We start from the raw sequence: 19,701 nt of genomic DNA on the forward strand, positions 1-19,701 counted from the left end.
TCTATTTCTGAAAGTTGTGATAATTGATTTGGATTGGATTTGCTCTCCTTTAATATTCTTTAAATACAGACTGTTTAGATTCATTGAAAGAGCGAACAAACTAGACAAAAATTAAAATAAAGCAGTATAGAGTCTTTCAGAAATTTTAAGCTAAAATAAATATTTAGATTTTTAAATAAACCTAAATTGTTCTTTTTTTTTCCAGAGTAGTAGATGTTTAACATTTTAAAATGTAGTTATAATTTAAATATCAGGCCAAAATGATTTCTAAAATCTCATGTTATATCTAAAGGGCTGGAAATAACCCAACTCACTTACATGTTTCTACCTTTATATTGTGGTCTGAGGTAAAAATTAGAATGCTTTTCATATCAGTTATCACATTACCAGTTGGTTTTGAAATTGGCCTTCATTCCTCATAAAATGTTAAAAGCTTAACTACAGACATTTCTTCCAAGGTAGTACTTGTTGAGGAGAAACACTTTTGGTTAATTAATGGTCATTCATTGATATACTTAAAATTAATGTAGGGATTCTACATAAATTCAAGCAATTTTTTACATATATATATATATATATATTTTTTTTTCCTTACTCCATTGGGGCACAAATATAGTATAGAATAGTCTTAGACTAGAAATGGAAATCTAAAGAAAAAAATTTAATTTGAAGAAAATAAATTGACAGTTGGAAACCAAACAAATTAATGTGTATGTCTTTCAAATGGTATGTTATTTTTTGTAGGATTGGATGAAAGGTCTGCAGGCATTTTGCAATTTACGGAAAAGTAGTCCAGGAACATGTAATAAACGTCTTCGTCAGGTGAAACTTTATTTGATTTGTAATTGTCAAGTTTCATTATATTTCATTTATTGCTTTTTATCTTTTTATGTTTCTATGTTTTTGCAACATTTCTGTAGAAAGGTTAATCTTTTCAGGCATTTTAAAGCCTTACTACCATTTGCTTTAGTAGTAGAACAATGTGTTATTTCTTTATGAAAGACAGTGCTTTCTGTATACCTACCTCTGGTTCTTAGTCTGTTCTTCAAACCAAGAAAAGTAATGTATTCAGTTGGGAATTTTTTTTCCTTCAAAAAATTATTTTGGCCTATCCCAAAAATGTAGAACTAAAAGTATTATTGAAAGGGTTATCTGACATAGAGTACTAACCTGAGTGACTTTTGGGCTTTTTACTATATAGTGATTGTTTTGAAACCTACTTCATAACTCTTAAGGAATCTGAAACATTAATAACAAGGCCCATACTTCAATTTTTGGAAAGTTAAGCTAGGAGTTCTCTTTTTATATGTATGTAAGAGCAACTTTATATTCTTCAGCTTTTAGATTTTTTTTCTTCATAGGAATCCCTAGATTATTGGGGGAAAAAATTGTTAAATTCTTGGGATTTTTAGAAAGGCTTAATATAATACATATTTATTGACCAAAGAATTTCCAAAACGCTTGTCAAATGTAATATACTATTCTATTGGAAATGGATAAATGGCAATTTAAGTAACCAGACCCTGTAATCTAGAGTCTGGCCCTTCTTGCAAGGACATTTAATTATATACATAATCACCATATGTCATTAAAACATAAAAATTTTAAATGTTATAGAAAATCAGATTGGATTTTTTCAAATAGCAGCAAATTGTATGTTGTATGGAACTTATAATTGTAGCTATAATCATAGCTAACATTTGTGAGCCTTTTTTGTGTCAGATACTCTGCTATGTGCTCTATATATACTGTTTCTAGTCCTTATGACCTTCAGTGCAGTCTTTATACATTTTATACATGAGAGAAAGGCAAGGCTCAAACAGACTGACTTGTCCAAGTTCACACATGTAGATGATTAGAGAAAAAGATGACTTGATACTAGGAGGCAGAAGGTCTTGAATTTTGGACCAACACTGATAAGCAACTAAGCTTCCTTGGATTTGTATCCTTTTCTGTAAAATCACAAGGCAGACACAGTGTTTGAAAAACATTTTTTAGCTAATGAATTCTCTTTTGTAGTGATAAAATATTTCAGGTTAGTATTATCCATCATTCAAGATTTTGATTCAGGGTAGTGAGAGGTGTCTACTTTTTGTATATGGTAGAAAGGTGTATTTCATTACTCTGCAAGAAAATAATAGAAATAACTTACAAAATTTGTGTTTTTATTTGAGATAAATTTTAAGTGAGAAGGATTATTTTAAATGCTTAAATGTTGCATTCTGTAGTATGTCACATGAAAGAAGACAAGCAGAAAAACAAGTCACTATTTTTTATTATTTCATAATAATTGTTTTAGAAACCTAATGTATAATTCTTTCAACCTGGGGTAATCATTTTTGTGTTTTCTTCAGGTCAGCAGCCTTGTTTTACATATTGAAGAAGCCCATAAACTACCAGTAAAACATTTTACTAATCCATATTGTAATATCTACCTGAATAGCGTCCAAGTAGCAAAAACTCATGCAAGGGAAGGGCAAAACCCAGTGTGGTCTGAGGAGTTTGTCTTTGAGTAAGTTTTATTTTATCATTACATTAAATCACTTAAAAAAAAAAAACTATATTGCATTTTCTTTCCTTTTTTGGAGGGGAGTCTCTGTAATCTATACTGTCAGAACAAGGAATCAAGTCTAGATGTTTTAATATAACTCTTTTGTGTTGCATTTGTTCACCTTTATTAGTAAAGTGCTATGACCTTGGCTTTTTCACCTAATTATTAATATAAATTAGCATTATTGATAAGTCCAAAAACATACAAAATGATTACTAGGGTTTCTATGACCTATTTGAATGAATTATTGGTAGTTTAGGACATTAAAAATGGTAGAAAAGTGTGCTTATAGGCATTCCTGTATACCAAATAATAAAATATGTTGTCAAATCTAGTTTTTAGTGTAGCACACTTGTTTTTAACAGAAATTGAGGATTTATTTAGCATTAATACTGAAGAAATCAAGTAGTTAGAACATATTGTTAATTCTTTTTCTCCTTGCTTCTGTAGTGATCTTCCTCCTGACATCAATAGATTTGAAATCACGCTTAGTAATAAAACAAAGAAAAGCAAAGATCCTGATATCTGTAAGTTGATATAGAAACTTTCTAAAGTACAAATAGCATCCTTTATTTATTTTTAGAATCACAATGATATATCTTAAAATGGAAATTAAAAACAAATGAAAGTACTGTAATTCGAGATAGTTTCTTACTGTAATCTAAAGTTTAGATTATTTGAGAGGGTGTATCTAAGAAAAAAATAGCTAAATTGTACATATTGTAAACTTAAGCCCTTAAGACTAAAACAGACGTCTTTCTCCAGCAAATAAAGAATAAATGGTAACAGTGGTAATTTTTCCGTGGGACTTCCCCTCTCCCTTCTTCCTTTCTACTTTTTCCTACTTTCCTGTACTTAGCATATCTAAGTAAAAATGTACTCTATTAAAAAAGGATTCTTTGAACTAGAGTATGTTATTTGTTCACTCTAATCTCCAAATGCTCCTAGTTCTTGTTCTCAGCAGCAGCACACTTCTTCTCAGACTATTGCTAGAACAGATGTCAGTGGGATTTAGCATTCACATCAGGGTGAATTAGGTTAATACCATCTTAAAACTCAAGCTTAGGGAAGGAAGTGATATGTATTAACTGATAGATCAAAGCCTGAATTTATCTCTATAAAATGTTTATTCTGTAATTGCTATACTATTTAAACATAACATTTTTTTAGTGGTTCCCCTTTACTTTCATGTGCTTAGTAATCATAGAAAAGGAAAGCCATACGTCCTATTTGGACTGTAATCTCTCTTTTTTCCCCTCTACTTTTTCACTTATCCTATTACAAATCAGCTCAAGAGTTACCTGTTTGGAATGAATTTTTAATTTTCCTAGGCTGAATTAGATACTATTTCTTTAAAAAGCATTAATCACTATTACAGCACTTATCACACTATACCATAATCGATTTCTTGCAAGACCCTGTCTTAATCATCTCTATATGCCATGCCCATCCATCACAACCTAGCATACAGTAGGCATTAAGTAAATGAAGTAAGCTAATAAGTACTGAATTTGTGGTAGAAAACCCCTTTAATAAAAAGCATGTAACACTGTGGAGAAGACTGGAAATTTAATGAAGTCATTGTTTTCCTTTCAAAGTATTTATGCGCTGCCAGTTAAGCAGGTTACAGAAAGGACATGCCACAGACGAATGGTTTCTGCTCAGCTCCCACATACCACTAAAAGGTATTGAACCAGGATCTCTGCGTGTTCGAGCACGATATTCTATGGAAAAAATCATGCCAGAAGAAGAGTACAGTGAATTTAAAGAGGTACTGTGTTATTCGCCAGTCTAATTATTTTTAATGACATTCTTAATAGAAACATTTACCATTTAATAAAAGATCCATTAAGTTAAATATAGTAATTTCAAAGCTTAGTGGCATACTGATAACCAGAGCTTAAAAATCATGTAGTATAATTTTGATCTTACAAGACTAGAAATATGGCCAGGCATGGTGGCTCATGCCTGTAATTCCAGTGACTTGGGCTGCTAAAGCCAGAGGACCACAAGTTCAAGTCCAGTCTCAGCAATCCAGTGAGCCCCTAAACAACTCAGAACCAGTCTCAAAATAAAAAATTAAAAGGGCTTGGGGATATAGCTCAGTGGCAAAAAGCCCCTGGGTTCAATCCCCAATACCAAAAAAAGAATTAAGAAATATGTAGGCATCAAACATACTGGTATTTTAAATAAATTTATTCAGGACCTACTTCTTTAAAAATAACATGAAAAACAATTATTTCCTGTTAGTCTCACCGAGAATATGTAATGCTCTGAATTTTCAACCATCTTTTTTAAAATGCCATTTTAGCTTATACTGCAAAAAGAACTTCATGTAGTCTATGCTTTATCACATGTATGTGGACAAGACCGAACACTACTGGCTAGCATCCTACTAAGGATTTTCCTTCATGAAAAGCTTGAATCATTGTTGTTATGTACACTAAATGACAGAGAAATAAGCATGGAAGGTGAGTATGGATGTGTAAAAATGGGCTAATAATTAGATTTATATGTTTATTATATAAATATGTAAATATCTGGGCTCTGTCTTCAGATAATTAAATCATAGCAGAGAAAAGTTATTCTGTTTTTTCTTCATTTAAAAATTGCAATTGAAACGTCAGTATTCCTCCTTACATTGGTTAATATGGGAGGCTAATATTTCTAATATGTTCCTGATGTAACAGGTATGTATTACAAGCTCTAAGAAAGTGATTTCTGAGTCTAGATCAATGGCCCAGTGAGCTTCTTTATTAAGAAAACTTTAGTATACTTACTATAATGTCTTTTTACTTACTAATGGACATTTGATGTCAGTTAAATTTTATTTCTTGCTTAGTAGTTCCCAGGCCATGCGACACACAGTCCTTTTAACCACTTTGCTAATAATGTCAGAATAATCCATTTTCTCCCAGTACTTTGATTTAGTAACAGTATTTGCTTCTAAGTTCCCTAAAAACATTGCAAAGTCTAGAACTATTTCCTTTTAATCATAAAAATTGTAAAAATACATAGATTTGTCAAGGAGTAGATAAAATAGTGGTATATATTTTACAGTGAAATTCTTTTCCAGTAATATTTATTAAAATGTTTCAATAACTAATAATTTATACTCGGGTTTTATGTTATTATTTGGAAATGGACTCAGACTTTTCAAAGCATGAAATGAGATAGCAAAGAAGGCATTTTTTGGTTTCAGTCTTATCACTAACTAGCTAACTGATCTGAGACAAGTGATATAACGATTCTGAGTTTTCCTTTTTTCCATATGAAAATGATGGTGTTAATTCCTTCTTCTTATGATCTAATTTTGATTTACCACACATGAAAGTCTTTTACAAGAGTTGTTAGAATTATGTCATTATAATCGATACTTCAGTGCTGCATAGGGCACTTAAAGGTTATAACTGTTGCAGAAAAATAATTTAATTTCTAATTTGGTCACCTTAGTAGAGTCCTCTACAAATCATCTTTTAATATAAATGTTTGTGTAGATGAAGCCACTACTCTGTTTAGAGCCACAACACTTGCAAGTACCTTGATGGAGCAATATATGAAAGCCACTGCTACACAATTTGTTCATCATGCTTTGAAAGACTCCATCTTAAAGATAATGGAAAGCAAACAATCTTGTGAGGTAAGAATTTAATGCTTTAAGTATTTCAGCAAATAGCATATATTAATTAGTAATTATTATAACAAATTGCATTTTAAGGAAAATACATTTTCTAAAACTATCCATCAAAGCAGTTATACCTTCTGTAATACATTTATAAAATGTATTTGGACATGTATGTAATACATTTATAAAAATGTGAAAAAGATTTTTTTTAAAAAAAGAGGTACTTTAGGAGTAGGGGTTTAGCATGTAGCTCAGTCATAAAACACTTGTTAGAATGTGTACGGTACTGAGTTTAATCTCCAGCATCACACATGTGCTTTATTTTGGAATTAGAAATTATTAAATTGTACCAGAAATTCATGATTTAGTAACAGTATTTGCTTCTAAGTTCCCTAAAAACATTGCAAAGTCTAGAACTATTTCCTTTTAATTTTCTCCTACTATACTAATGAACAAGAATTTGCTACTTTCATGTGCATCACATAAATTTGAGTGTTTTAGGGACTTTTATTGAACAGATTGAGTATCTCTTAATCCAAAATGCTGGGACCAGAAGTATTTCAGATTTGGGATTCCCCCTCGCCCCTGATTTTAGACATTTCCATGTACACAAAACTAATTTATATACTTTATACACACAGAGGGTAATGTTATAAGATATTTTTAGTGTGCTTGTGCTTTAATTAAGATACACCATATGAAGTCAAGTATAGAATTTTTCACTTGTGGCAACATGTTAACACTCAAGTTTTGTAACTAGGTACATTTCAGATTTTGGATTTTCCAATTAGGGATGCTTACTTAACCTGTAAAACTACATAACACTTCACAACACAGATTTGTCCTTGGAAGGTCTTTTGGGGAAAGGTGATTATAAGGAAAGCAAATAAAATCATGTTTTTAGTATGATTAAAGCTTCATTATATATAAGATGATGAGTAGAAACTCACATGGCTATTATATTATTTTCATGGTGGAGCAGTTAAAAAGAAAGATACTGATTATACCTTTTTGAATAATAAGGAATTTCTTTTAATGTTGGAACTGTCAAAATGTTAATTCTGGGGCTGCTGTTGTGGCTCAGTGGTAGAACGCTTGCCTAGCATGTGTGAGGCACTGGATTCAATCCTCAGTACTGCATATAAATACAAATAAAGATTCATTGACAAAAATAATTTAAAATTATGTTAATTCTGCACTAAGTTGTCAGTTCTTATTTAGTAAAGGGAAGAGATGAGTGATCTGGCGTTGAAAATCTAGGATAATGCCATAGTTGATCTAACCATGAAAGATGATGCAGAAATGCAGCAAGTCTGTAGAGAATCCCTGAACTCCTAATAGAAGGAATTCATACTTTCTTAAACCCACTCCATTGACACCAGTCCAGAACTTAATTTTAAGATTTCAGTTTTCAGAAAGGATTATGATTCTGCCTAAGGCATTGGTATTTTCATTAGCCATTATATACGTCCCACCTCATTCAGAAAAGCCTTTTTATTTAATCATTTTTTCCTTCAGATAAATAAAATTAATTAATCACTGCTTGGTTTTCAGTTGAATAGTTGGGAATGAATGATAGAGCAGCTACTTAAAATTCCCGTTTATGCAAAGTATAAAAGGAAAGACGGATACAATAGAAAAATTGAGAATCTTGAAAACTGTTTGTTTACCTTGATTTATTTGTATTTATCATTGCCAAAATGGATTTATATTTATCTGTTCCTTAGTTAAGTCCATCCAAATTAGAAAAAAATGAAGATGTGAACACTAATTTAGCACACCTATTGAACATACTTTCAGAACTTGTAGAGAAAATATTCATGGCTTCAGAAATACTTCCACCGTAAGTAGTAAAATCTTCATTTGACAAGAATTGTCTACTTGTGTTTTGAAAAAATTGTTTTTCTAAAGTATATGTAAGCTGTCTATTCCTGATATTATTATACTCTGAAAAAGTTATAGTTTTAAATCTTTACAAGGTGAACTGTACTTAAGGAAAAAGAGTGAAAGTATCCAGAGAAAAATATTCTTCAAGAAAGTCGAATGAAATACTTAGATTTGGAAAACAAACCATGCATATCTAGTATCTTGTGAAGTGAATAAAGGGGGCCTGTCACCTCAGATTTAAGAAGATATGAAAGACATGTTGTCTATTTAGTCTATTTGAATTTCTTGTTCAAAATGTATACCAGAGGGTTAGGAATGTGGCTCTGGACTAGTGTGCTCACCTAGCATGCACAAGGCCCTGGGTTCTTTCCCCAGCACTGCAATAAAAAAGAAAGAAAAAAATTAAAAAATGTATTCCAGATGTCAATATCATTCTATATCTGCTTAAGGGCCTCCAGTGTTAGCGAACGTTCTTATTCAAGTAGATGTAATTAACAAGTCAAAGTGTTTTTCCACAGAACTTATACCACAATAGTTATCTATCCTCATTCCAATATTTGTTCCATACTTTCATTAAAGACAGGCAGTCTAAATTGGATCATGATAAACTCACTGGATTATGTTTTCCTTACCTCTTGCTAAATGTGTTTCTTATTACTTTTCCCAAAATACTTTTTTGAGGGGAAAGGCCAGTTGAATTAAAATGTGGTGTATTTGGGTAAAACTTTTGGCTGCCGTGAAATCAGTATTTTTTACTTTTTTTTTCTGTATTGAGATGATTGTGTTATTTTGGCAGGACACTGAGATATATTTATGGGTGTTTACAGAAATCTGTTCAACACAAATGGCCTACAAATACCACCATGAGAACAAGAGTTGTTAGGTAAGTTTCATTAATTCATTTGTTACAACATTCTATATAGCACACACTGATTTTTGTGTGTGTGTACGTACACATTTTTATTTAGGTATTCGTACACATATACACATATAGAGAAAGAGAGAGACATTTGGTGCTAAGAGAGAAGAGCAATAATTGAACCATTTATATACTGATTAATTGATTTGTAACACAGTCTTTTACTTAGGGCTGATCTTCAGCCAAAGCCTCCAGTTCCAAAGCTTGTTTCAGTTTGATCATTGAACAATAATTAGGTAAAACTGCTTTGGTAATTCTTTGGAATTTGGGAGCTTATATGTGGGAACTTCATTATTATCATTCTAACTTACTCTTCCAATGAAGAAACAGATTTAAAGAAGTTACATTGTTCACCTAAGGATATATGGAATATTAGTAACCAAGACAGAACTAAAGCAAATTCAACCTGATATCTTTAACATTGTTGCAAGCTTTTGTTAGTAAGCACAACCCTACCAATACAACATCATTGGAAGTTTAGTGCAAATGCATCAGAAATGAAGCAGTTTTCTAATAATTTATTATGTAAAATATATACTGTCAGTTATGTCAGATCTCAAAAAAACAGGTAATTACTAAAAGACACTAATATATAATATTATATATTATATATATATATAATATATAATATTATATTATATATATATTATAATATTATATATTGGTGTCTTTTAGCAATTAGTTTTGAAATGTGTATTAGTCCTCCCTCCAATCTAAATTTTTTCAAGTGTTTCTACTTCTTGCACACATGAAATTTTTCCTGGGTAGGTAGGGGTATAGCTCAGTACCAGGGCACTTTCCTAACATGTGCAAAAGTCCTTTGTTAGACCCCGTACCACTATTATGCAAAGAGAGGAGAAAAAAAAACAAAAAACACCACCTCAAAATAACTCTCTTGATTGGTTATATTTAAAAATTATAAATTCTCTACTTATTGGTTATAGTGGTAACAGAGGAAAGGAAAAGGATTACAAACAATATTTCAATAGTTATGTTTATCATGAAAATTAACTGTTAAGCACAGTAGAAATTTCTCCTATAATATTGATATAGTATCACAAGGTGTTTTAGGGACCAACCTTTTAAATATGTGTAGGTACTTACATATTCCTTTCAAATTTAAAATAATCTCTAAAAACTAACAAAGTAGATTTGTCCACTTTTGCATTCTTACATGGAGCCAGGTTAAGTTTTAGGTTCACAAAGCCTACTAGAGTGAAATCCAGATTTAAAGATTTAATTATAGTTACATAATTGCTACAAATGCTGTTTGAGAAATAGCATTTATTTTCTAACAGTCCAAAATTAACAATATAGAATACATTTGCAGGTTAACAAATAACAAAGACTGTGCCAGTAGTCTCTAGATGGACTTTTTATAAACTATTTAGGGAATAATGCTTGTCTTTTAGTAGGTCAAGTATTAGTATGGATTCCTCCTAAAAGAAAATAATCTACTGGACAATATATATAGTCTTGGTACAAGTGACTAAAGGAGGTACAGTAGGAATATATCTATATAATAAGTTAGTTAATTGTTCTCTGAGTAAAATCAGCAGATAAAATCTCATCATTATGCCATATGCTTTCTACTAATTTTTGCTATTTTATGAACTTTATAAGTTTTGATAAACTTTAGAATTCATAAAGTATTTTTCTTTATTAAGAGCTTTTCATCATTCTATTTACTGTAGTAAACACTTTCATTTACCAATAAGAAGTCCCTTTGGATTTCTATTTTTATGACTCATCAACAAAATTGACAACAACCAAGTTGATTTATAACAGACTTTACTGGGATGTTTTGTTTATAAAAAAGAATCAAGAGTAATAGGAATACAGAACTGTACATCTATGAAAGAGTTTATTTGTACTACTATAGCATCTCAGAAATTCTTAGCTAAGATAGTAAATGCTGTATGAAATTTAATGTCTTCCCAAAATTAATCTAAACCCCAATTTGGAGAAAATGGGTAATATATATTCAAGAAGTAGATATACATGTTCTCAAAATGCAATGCTTTGATTTACTTTTTTCTTAAATTTTCTATCTTTGGGCTGCCCTGCGTTAATTCAGAGTAAAGGTTGTGGTTCTATGAGTATTAATAATTGTTTATATTTATTTTCTAAAAAAGAAAATTTCCCTCCCATTCAGTGGTTTTGTTTTTCTTCGGCTTATCTGTCCTGCCATCCTGAATCCACGGATGTTTAATATCATCTCAGGTAATTAGCTTTTGATGAATTTTGAAATGAAAATAAAATTAGCAAACAGTTCATATTAATTGGTAAGAATACTCTTAAATCTGATTTTGGAAAAATTATCAAATTCTAAGCACCCTTCCCTTTCATTCTTCACTTCTTTACCTTTTCTATTTGGCTTCCTAGCTTTTCTTTCATCTACTATTTTAAGGCTGAGATGGCAGAATTATACACATTTCACTTTCTTTTCATCCCTACTTGTGTCTCAAATTCTTAAGACATTTTACAGACTATAATTGGGCCTTTGCAAGTTGGGAAATTTTGCGTGCTTAATCCATGCCCAATTGATGTACACTGGAGTTTCTTTTTAAGATCTAATTAAAATTCTACCTCAATTCACAGTACTGCTCTTTGTTTATGTTAGAGCTGGTTCCTCCCATGAAAATTTGTTACCAGTTATATGATGTTAATCAGCCTTTTTAACCACCAATACAATGTGACTCAGTTTTTCTTATTTACCTACATGTTCATTATAGAATGACTTTTGGATATACTTGTAGGCTTCTTTCAAAGAAAGAATAACTGTGATACTTAAATTTCAAATTTAATAATGAGCCATTATTAATAGAAGACATCAGATCTGTTTTTATCCTAATAATTTAAAAATTTTTAGAAAATTTTTTGCAGTTTTTGGGATTGAATCTGATTGCGGTACTTTACCACTTAGCTACATCCTCAGCTTTTTTCATTTTTAGAGAGTGGGTTTCACAAAATTGCTCATGCTGGCCACAAACTTATAATATTCTTGCCTCAGCCTCTGGGATTACATGCATGCACCATTGCACCTGACTGTCCTAATAATTTGAAGCTCAAAACTAAAATATTTTGGGATATCTTGATTTTTACTTTTAGAACCACCACATCCCAGTAGTTATTTTTTATTGCTATTAAAATGAGTAAATCTATGAGTCTGTTAAGACTCAGGAGTTTAGAATTCTTTTGGAAACATTTATCTTAATGTTGGCCTCTTATCTGCTACTCAACAATATTTATAGCTCAGCTGCTTTAAGAGTATGATCTAAAAAAATCAAGCAGTCAGGGAGACTGCCTATAGGATATTGCAGGTAAATAATTATATTAATTTTAATATTTCTATTTATAATATTTACAACATAAATATTTATATATTTAATAGCTAAAAATTTTATTTACATTCAACTGTGTTCTCTAGAAGTGTATCCTAACTGAACTTTAAAATATTTCTGAAGTTTATTAATAAATAAAGCAGAGGTCCCAGAATACCTTTGTTCTTGTTCTTTAAAGTGAATTATCTATAGATAAATTGGAAATAAAGTTGGGAGCCAGAAATTGCTTAAATTCCAAATTGTTTAGTGGTTTAAAGTTAACTCTGTGAATTGTTCTGAAAGATATGTGGACTTTGAGAATTGTTGTGAAAGATATGTGGAATGACAGTCTTTAGGAATAAAAATCTTTTTGAGGTATTCTGAAATAGTTTCAACAAGTTTGGAATTTCTGAACTTCATAGTGCCCTTTTCACAAAACTAGAAGCACAGTAAAGTGTATTCCTTTTTTACCCTTTGAACTCAAGTTCTTTTTTTCAAGCATTATGAGTTCTTAATAGAAGAATGTTAGTATTTTAAGAGCAATGAAATACTAAAGTGCTAAATTTAGAATTGTTTACCTGTGCCCACTTCTCTTATAGATTCTCCATCTCCGATTGCTGCAAGAACACTGATATTAGTAGCTAAATCTGTGCAGAATTTAGCAAATCTTGTGGAATTTGGAGCTAAGGTAAAAACAATTTGTTTAAAATGTCATTTGTGAAGGAAACTTTTACATGATAAAGTCATAAATATAGCTCAAATAAATTTCCAGTAGCAGATATTTCGTATTAAGTAGTAGATACCTATATGGTAAAAATAATAATTTTCACCAGTATAGAAAACAAATTTCTCAGGATTCCCTTGCTTTTAAATATAAAAATCATGGAACAAAGTTATTAGTAAAGTGAAATGTCACAATAAATAAATTAAAATTCAGGTGAGTTTTAAAAACACACATGATTACACTAAATAACTATTAATATTCTGGTTGGGATCATATTGTCAACTGCTTTTGCACTTAATATGTGACAGACTTCTTTCCATACCTGGAAGTAAATCACTTTTGGATATTTACATGCTATTTATCACTATTATTGCTATAATAAGTATCCTTTTATACACTTCCTTTCAGGCTTCTCCTTTATTTCCTAAATTTTGAAGTAGGATTACAAATTGAAATAAACACATTATAGCTTTTGCTATGTTATATTGCCCTAAGATTTTTTTGCTCCCCATAGCCTTGTCGAAACTCAGTAGATATTTTCATTTTTTTCCCATTTAATACGCATAATGTTGCTTTGTGTCTCATTTCATTACTCTTAGACTTTCATGTCTACACCTTTGGAATTGCCTGTTGAGGTGTTATTGAATTTCTTGTTCATTTTAAGATGTATTAATATTAATCGTTTTATGTTTTATAGAATATTTTAAAGTATTATTGGATTTTAGTTTGATAAGTTCAAAAGCTAAACCATGTTTTATAAACTCCTTATCTGAATTCTGAGACAGGTTATAAATTATATATTTTAATATTGTGGAATGTTACACTGTATTTTTTAAATTCCTTATAATCTCTGCTGGTTCTAACATCTAGATGGTTTTTTAGTAATTACTTTTGAACGTACATATAAGTAATTTGAGTCTACCAGACTAATATTATGATCTGTGTTTTGGTCCAGAACTTATCATTCTTTCATTAAAAATGCCGTAACTCCTTAACATAACAGTTTATAAGAAATATGGTGTCATGTGATTAAGTCCTATAAACTGCTATTTATAGACATTAGATTTCTAAGAATTCCTGCTACATGTGTAGTTTTTCAAGCAGTTGTTTCTGATGGATATGGTAAGCTTTTAATTTTAATTATTTTTAGGAGCCTTATATGGAAGGTGTCAATCCATTCATCAAAAGCAACAAACATCGTATGATCATGTTTTTAGATGAACTTGGGGTACGTATATAATTTTTAAGTACTTTGAGACCTGTACTTAAAAATCTTTAAGAAGATTTGTATCCAGAATTGAAATAGATTTTATTTTTGTTTGAGTCATAAAGACTCATGGTTTATGCTAAGCATACATTATTATGGCTTTTGACCTACCTGTGTAATGTATTAGTTTCTGTCTTGCTGTTCATTATCTTCTTGGCTATTCCATATCAGTAACTGTGGTATTTATTATCTCCTTAGCTTTCACTTTACATCTACTATAAGATTTGAAACAGGATGGGTAATCCACAGTTCTGATCAGATTAAAAAAGTAAATAGACTAGAGACTGGGTGTTCTTGTGGCTTTTCTAGGAATAAAATATGGATTTGGTGTTTTGCTTCAGTGTTTCTACCTATGCCTCATACAGGCCTTTATAAATAGAGTGCTGGCGAGGATGTGGGGAAAAGGGTACACTTGTACATTGCTGGTGGGACTGCAAATTGGTGCAGCCAATTTGGAAAGCAGTATGGAGATTTCTTGGAAAGCTGGGAATGGAAACACCATTTGACCCAGCTATTCCCCTTCTCGGTCTATTCCCTAAAGACCTAAAAAGAGCATGCTACAGGGACACTGCTACATCGATGTTCATAGCAGCACAATTCACAATAGCAAGACTGTGGAACCAACCTAGATGCCCTTCAATAGATGAATGGATAAAAAAAATGTGGCATTTATACACAATGGAGTATTACTCTGCATTAAAAAATGACAAAATCATAGAATTTGCAGGGAAATGGATGGCATTAGAGCAGATTATGCTAAGTGAAGCTAGCCAATCCCTAAAAAACAAATGCCAAATGTCTTCTTTGATATAAGGAGAGTAACTAAGAGTAGGGATGAAGAGCATGAGAAGAAGATTTAACATTAAACAGGGATGAGAGGTGGGAGGGAAAGGGAGAGAGAAGGGAAATTGCATGGAAATGGAAGGAGACCCTCAGGGTTATACAAAAGTACATACAAGAGGAAGTGAGGGGAAGGGGAAAAAATAATACAAGGGGGAGAAATGAATGACAGTAGAGGGGGTAGAGAGAGAAGAGGGGAGGGGAGGGGGGATAGTAGAGGATAGGAAAGGCAGCAGAACACAACAGACACTAGTATGGCAATATGTAAATCAATGGATGTGTAACTGATGTAATTCTGCAATCTGTATATGGGGTAAAAATGGGAGTTCATAACCCACTTGAATCAAAGTGTGAAATATGATATATCAAGGAATTTGTAATGTTTTGAACAACCAACAATAAAAAATTTAAAAAAAAATGAGGATATATTTATAATTTCTAAGATCCTGCATTTCTTAGTAAGATTAAATTTTATGGATTATGTAGAATTTTTTTTTCACATTGAATCAGTTTTAAAGTCAGTATGTTAGTATTTTCAGGTGTGAACTGAGCCAAATGTATGATGTTAGGGAATGCTAGTCTGAGGTACCCATGTTTTACCTTACTTAATACATTCAGATTCTGTTAAAATATTTTAAGTAGCAATCACAGCACTGAGACAAACAAATTAGAATTGTCTGTGGGCTCCTAGTTTACAAGTCAGGTATAAAAACTAGTGAGAAAGAATTTTAGAGCAAATATCTATATTTATAAGGAGATTGAGAAATAAAAGGGTGAATGCTAAACGTCCATTATGTTTCTATTTGTGAACTCCTGAGCAAATTTGGAGATAGAACAACCCAGAAAAATACAGTTGGTTAGTGATTAGAGAAAAAGATTTGTTTGTTTTTATTTTTAATGAGCTGTTTGGGAAATGCATGCCCAACTTTAAGGCTGGATAACTTATTTTAAGCTATATTTCTAGGTTTTTAGATTCGTGGTTTGAATTCCATTTATTTTCCATAATCACAAATATCTGTAATCCAGCTTTACTATCATTCTCTAGTTAGGCTGTGTAATCTGGCAATATTCTGATATCCCTTCAGTTTCCTCATACTCTTCTATTCCTTCACTACTTGCATAATTCAAATTAATTTGCATAGTGCGAATTCCTAAAACATCTCTCTATTCTGCTTCCTTGGTTTCCCCCTGCATATCTATGATACATAACTGTTGCTATGACTGGTTTAATTTTTTTCCCTGTTCACTAAGCAATACATGTCTTTAATCCTTTAGTCACTGAATGAATAAGAATAACAGTCAATAAGAATGAATGTATTGTTCTGATTGTGTTTCTTACCACAAAAAAATGTTTTCCAATTTTTAGGAATGTATAGAAAACATTATCATTAAAGAGGCGAATGAATTTATATAAAGTTATTGATAATCCAAACCCATATTAAATTTTATTTCAAAGTTTGAAATAATTCTAGCATTTAGTGCTAGTTAAAAAGTTCTATAAGTTGACCATAATGACCAAGTTACTTAATGAACCTTACTTAAAGATAGTATAATTAGTAATTGTTTTGAGCATATTAGCCAGTTACAAAACAGATAAGATTTTTTTATTGTACTGTAATTTAGTTCCTACCTATATGTTGATCAATTTGGACAAACTACAGTAGTTTCATAAAATGCATTTAATCTAGATTAGTAGCTAATCCCTATACTCTTTATCTAGCATATGTTCTAGATGCTAACTTATAGGAAATCCATTGTTTTAGATTCACAGTGTTGTGCCATATTCTGCCATGCTGTGGAAGAAAATGGATCTTGGCTTTCGTGTGAATACAGAAGTTAGACAATCCACATTTTTTTTTAAATATATATGTTTTTTAGTTTAGTTGGACACAATACCTTTATTTTTATGTGGTGCTGAAGATCGAGGGCATCGCACATGCTAGGCGAGTGCTCTACTGCTGAGCCACATCTCCAGCCCGACAATCCACATTTTTATCAGAACTTTTAATGCTGAATATTTCAATAAGAACCCTTACAATTTTAAAAATTCTGACATTTAAATATGAAGTTATTATGTTGAAAATTCTGTTTACTATATCCAGTTAAGAACATTTCAGAAGAGATTATAAAGATTTGTAGTTCTAAATGCAGTTTTATGATTCCTTTAAAGAATGTACCTGAACTTCCGGACACTACAGAGCATTCTAGAACTGACCTGTCACGTGATTTAGCAGCACTGCATGAGATTTGTGTGGCTCATTCAGATGAACTGAGAACACTCAGTAATGAGCGAGGTGCACAGCAGGTAGGTTTTTGCCAGCTACCATTAACAATGATGTTTTATTAACACTTAAGCAAAAATATCAGCATAAGACTCTGAGATGTAGTAAATAACTAAATTCTGATCAACATTTTAATAGTTATTAAATTTTTAAGAATCAACCAAAAAGATCTCAGCAAATAGTAAAGGGCCCAGACTAAAATACTTTTGATACTGCCAAATAGCAGAGCTGCTCTAGTCTAAATTTTTAACTCTACTAAAAAATGATGGTGTAACACTTTCACATAATGGCATATGTGAAAATGGCAAGTGAACTGATTAATAGTGTTATTTTTAAAAATTTTTATTTCAGTTACTCTCTCTCATACGGAGTACACAGCCAAAGTGATTCTCAAATTATGAAACATGAGAATTATTAGGGAAGTCTGAAATAATTACGTATTTCAAATTCCATATCCAGAGATTTTGTGGTGGGCTTTTGAAACTACATTTCTAATAAGCTTTTACAATGATTTAAATTTAAGAAATACTACTTGATATTATTAGACTCAACATATACAGATTGGAATACTACTCAAATAAGTCCTTTAAAATTCTGGTTCCTCTTTATCTTGAAGCAGAGAACAAAATGAATTATGTTTTGTATGGCCTGAACTGAGATAAGGGCTACTTTCAGGAAGTTAAGTGGGAGCAGTTTTATCAAAGTGCACACTACATATACAGTGAATATTATTGTCACACTGGATAATCATTTGGGATTTTGCAAAAGAAATTAAAGCAGTGCATTTAGTGATTGGGTTGTCTTCAGCCTGGTATTCTAGATATTTTCTTTTTTCCAAATTAAGATAATTGTCTCCCTCATTAGAATTCTACTTTAGAATTTTTTTGATAACTTTAGGTTTTTAATGGCAAATATGTATTCTGGCAAGATGATCTATCTAGAGATTATTCTAGGAGATAAAGAATAACAAAAATTTGTTTGTGTTTTGTTATCTTGGTCACAACTAAACATACTCAAAGTCTGAATAATAGGAACCCAACGATTTTATGCTTGGGGTAGATTGCTAATGAATCTGTTTTATGAATTCCTTTTCTTTGATGTGGCTCCTTTCAAATACAGATTCCCAATCTGAATTTCAGCCCAAGCTTTCATTTATTTACTAATTATTTTCACACTGTTTCTTTCTGTCTAGCATGTACTGAAAAAGCTTCTGGCTATAACAGAACTGCTTCAACAAAAACAAAACCAGTATACAAAAACCAATGATGTCAGGTAGCAGCCTTTGCCTCGGTGATCTGCATGGATTCAGCATGCCCAACATGGTAATTCACATCAGTATAATTGTCTCCTTTGCTCTTGCCAAAAAATAGCACACCTTTCCACATTCCAGTGATGTGTGAGCTATGCAAACAAAACCCAAGATTCTGTCGGTAATAACTGTGCCAGCCATTTTGTAAGCTATCTGTGCAGGATATTTGCACTTTTTCCACATGGAATCTTTACCAAACTCTGAGCCTTGGTGTACAGATCACCTTTCACAAAAAATGCTATGACTGTATCTTGAACTTTGAAAATATATTTTCAATACACCAATTGCCAAAGTGTTGCTGTCTCTCGGGAAAAGAACTATGAAAACAACTGAGGAGGAAAAGCATTCTCTATTGACAATTGCGTATAACTGGATTGCAGACTGTTCTTACTGTAATTCCTTCCTGTTTAGGAATATGACCATTTGACTGTTCAATGACTTCATTTGTATTTACAGTTTCCAGAGTTTGCCATTATAATAGGAACAATCTTTGCTGTATACTTTTTTAAAATACTGTGCTATTTCTCTTTCTGGAACTGTTGAAAGAAAATATATAGAATTGATCTATTGCTCATCAGCTTTATTTTTTAAACATACCACTTATTTTGTTGAAATTGTCAAAGACTGTATTTAGAGCTTGTAATGCTTTTGTTAAATGTTTACAACAGTAAATAGCTTGAACTCAGTAAATATTACTGGTCATTGTACTGAATGCACGTTACTCTTTCAGACATTTTATAAATTACCAGTTTTGTTTTGTAAAAAAATGCTCCAATGCTTTTAATTACAAGTTGATTTTTCTATGTTACCCCTTTGTGCAAACAACCTCATCAGCCACTAAACAACTAATCCATCTCTGATCTGACTACTTGTTGCATCTGCTGGATATTTAGTTTGACTGTATAGTTTTATTTGCTTATTTGTGTATTTTTGTGAAATATTCACAAGGGTTAAGTTAAAATAAAACCAAGGGA

General features: G+C 31.3%; 1 protein-coding gene across 1 annotated transcript in view; it reads left to right on the forward strand.

Moving 5' to 3' along the window:
* The window catches only part of Rasa1 (RAS p21 protein activator 1), a 106,657-nt gene that overhangs the window by 82,792 nt on the left and 4,164 nt on the right, over positions 1-19,701 (forward strand). The window contains exons 13-25 of the mRNA XM_046428235.2: positions 745-822; positions 2,355-2,512; positions 3,002-3,078; positions 4,150-4,322; positions 4,863-5,022; positions 6,049-6,191; positions 7,904-8,019; positions 8,860-8,946; positions 11,138-11,205; positions 12,905-12,993; positions 14,180-14,257; positions 17,307-17,441; positions 18,611-18,740. Coding sequence (XP_046284191.1) covers positions 745-822; positions 2,355-2,512; positions 3,002-3,078; positions 4,150-4,322; positions 4,863-5,022; positions 6,049-6,191; positions 7,904-8,019; positions 8,860-8,946; positions 11,138-11,205; positions 12,905-12,993; positions 14,180-14,257; positions 17,307-17,441; positions 18,611-18,694 — 1,446 coding nt within the window. The 3' untranslated portion in view covers positions 18,695-18,740. The remainder of the gene's footprint in view (positions 1-744; positions 823-2,354; positions 2,513-3,001; positions 3,079-4,149; positions 4,323-4,862; positions 5,023-6,048; positions 6,192-7,903; positions 8,020-8,859; positions 8,947-11,137; positions 11,206-12,904; positions 12,994-14,179; positions 14,258-17,306; positions 17,442-18,610; positions 18,741-19,701) is intronic.

The sequence above is a fragment of the Marmota monax genome, unplaced genomic scaffold (assembly GCF_021218885.2).
Source record: "Marmota monax isolate L192 unplaced genomic scaffold, Marmota_monax_Labrador192_F-V1.1 WCK01_AAM20220418_F8-fsc00018, whole genome shotgun sequence".
Lineage (NCBI taxonomy): Eukaryota > Metazoa > Chordata > Mammalia > Rodentia > Sciuridae > Marmota > Marmota monax.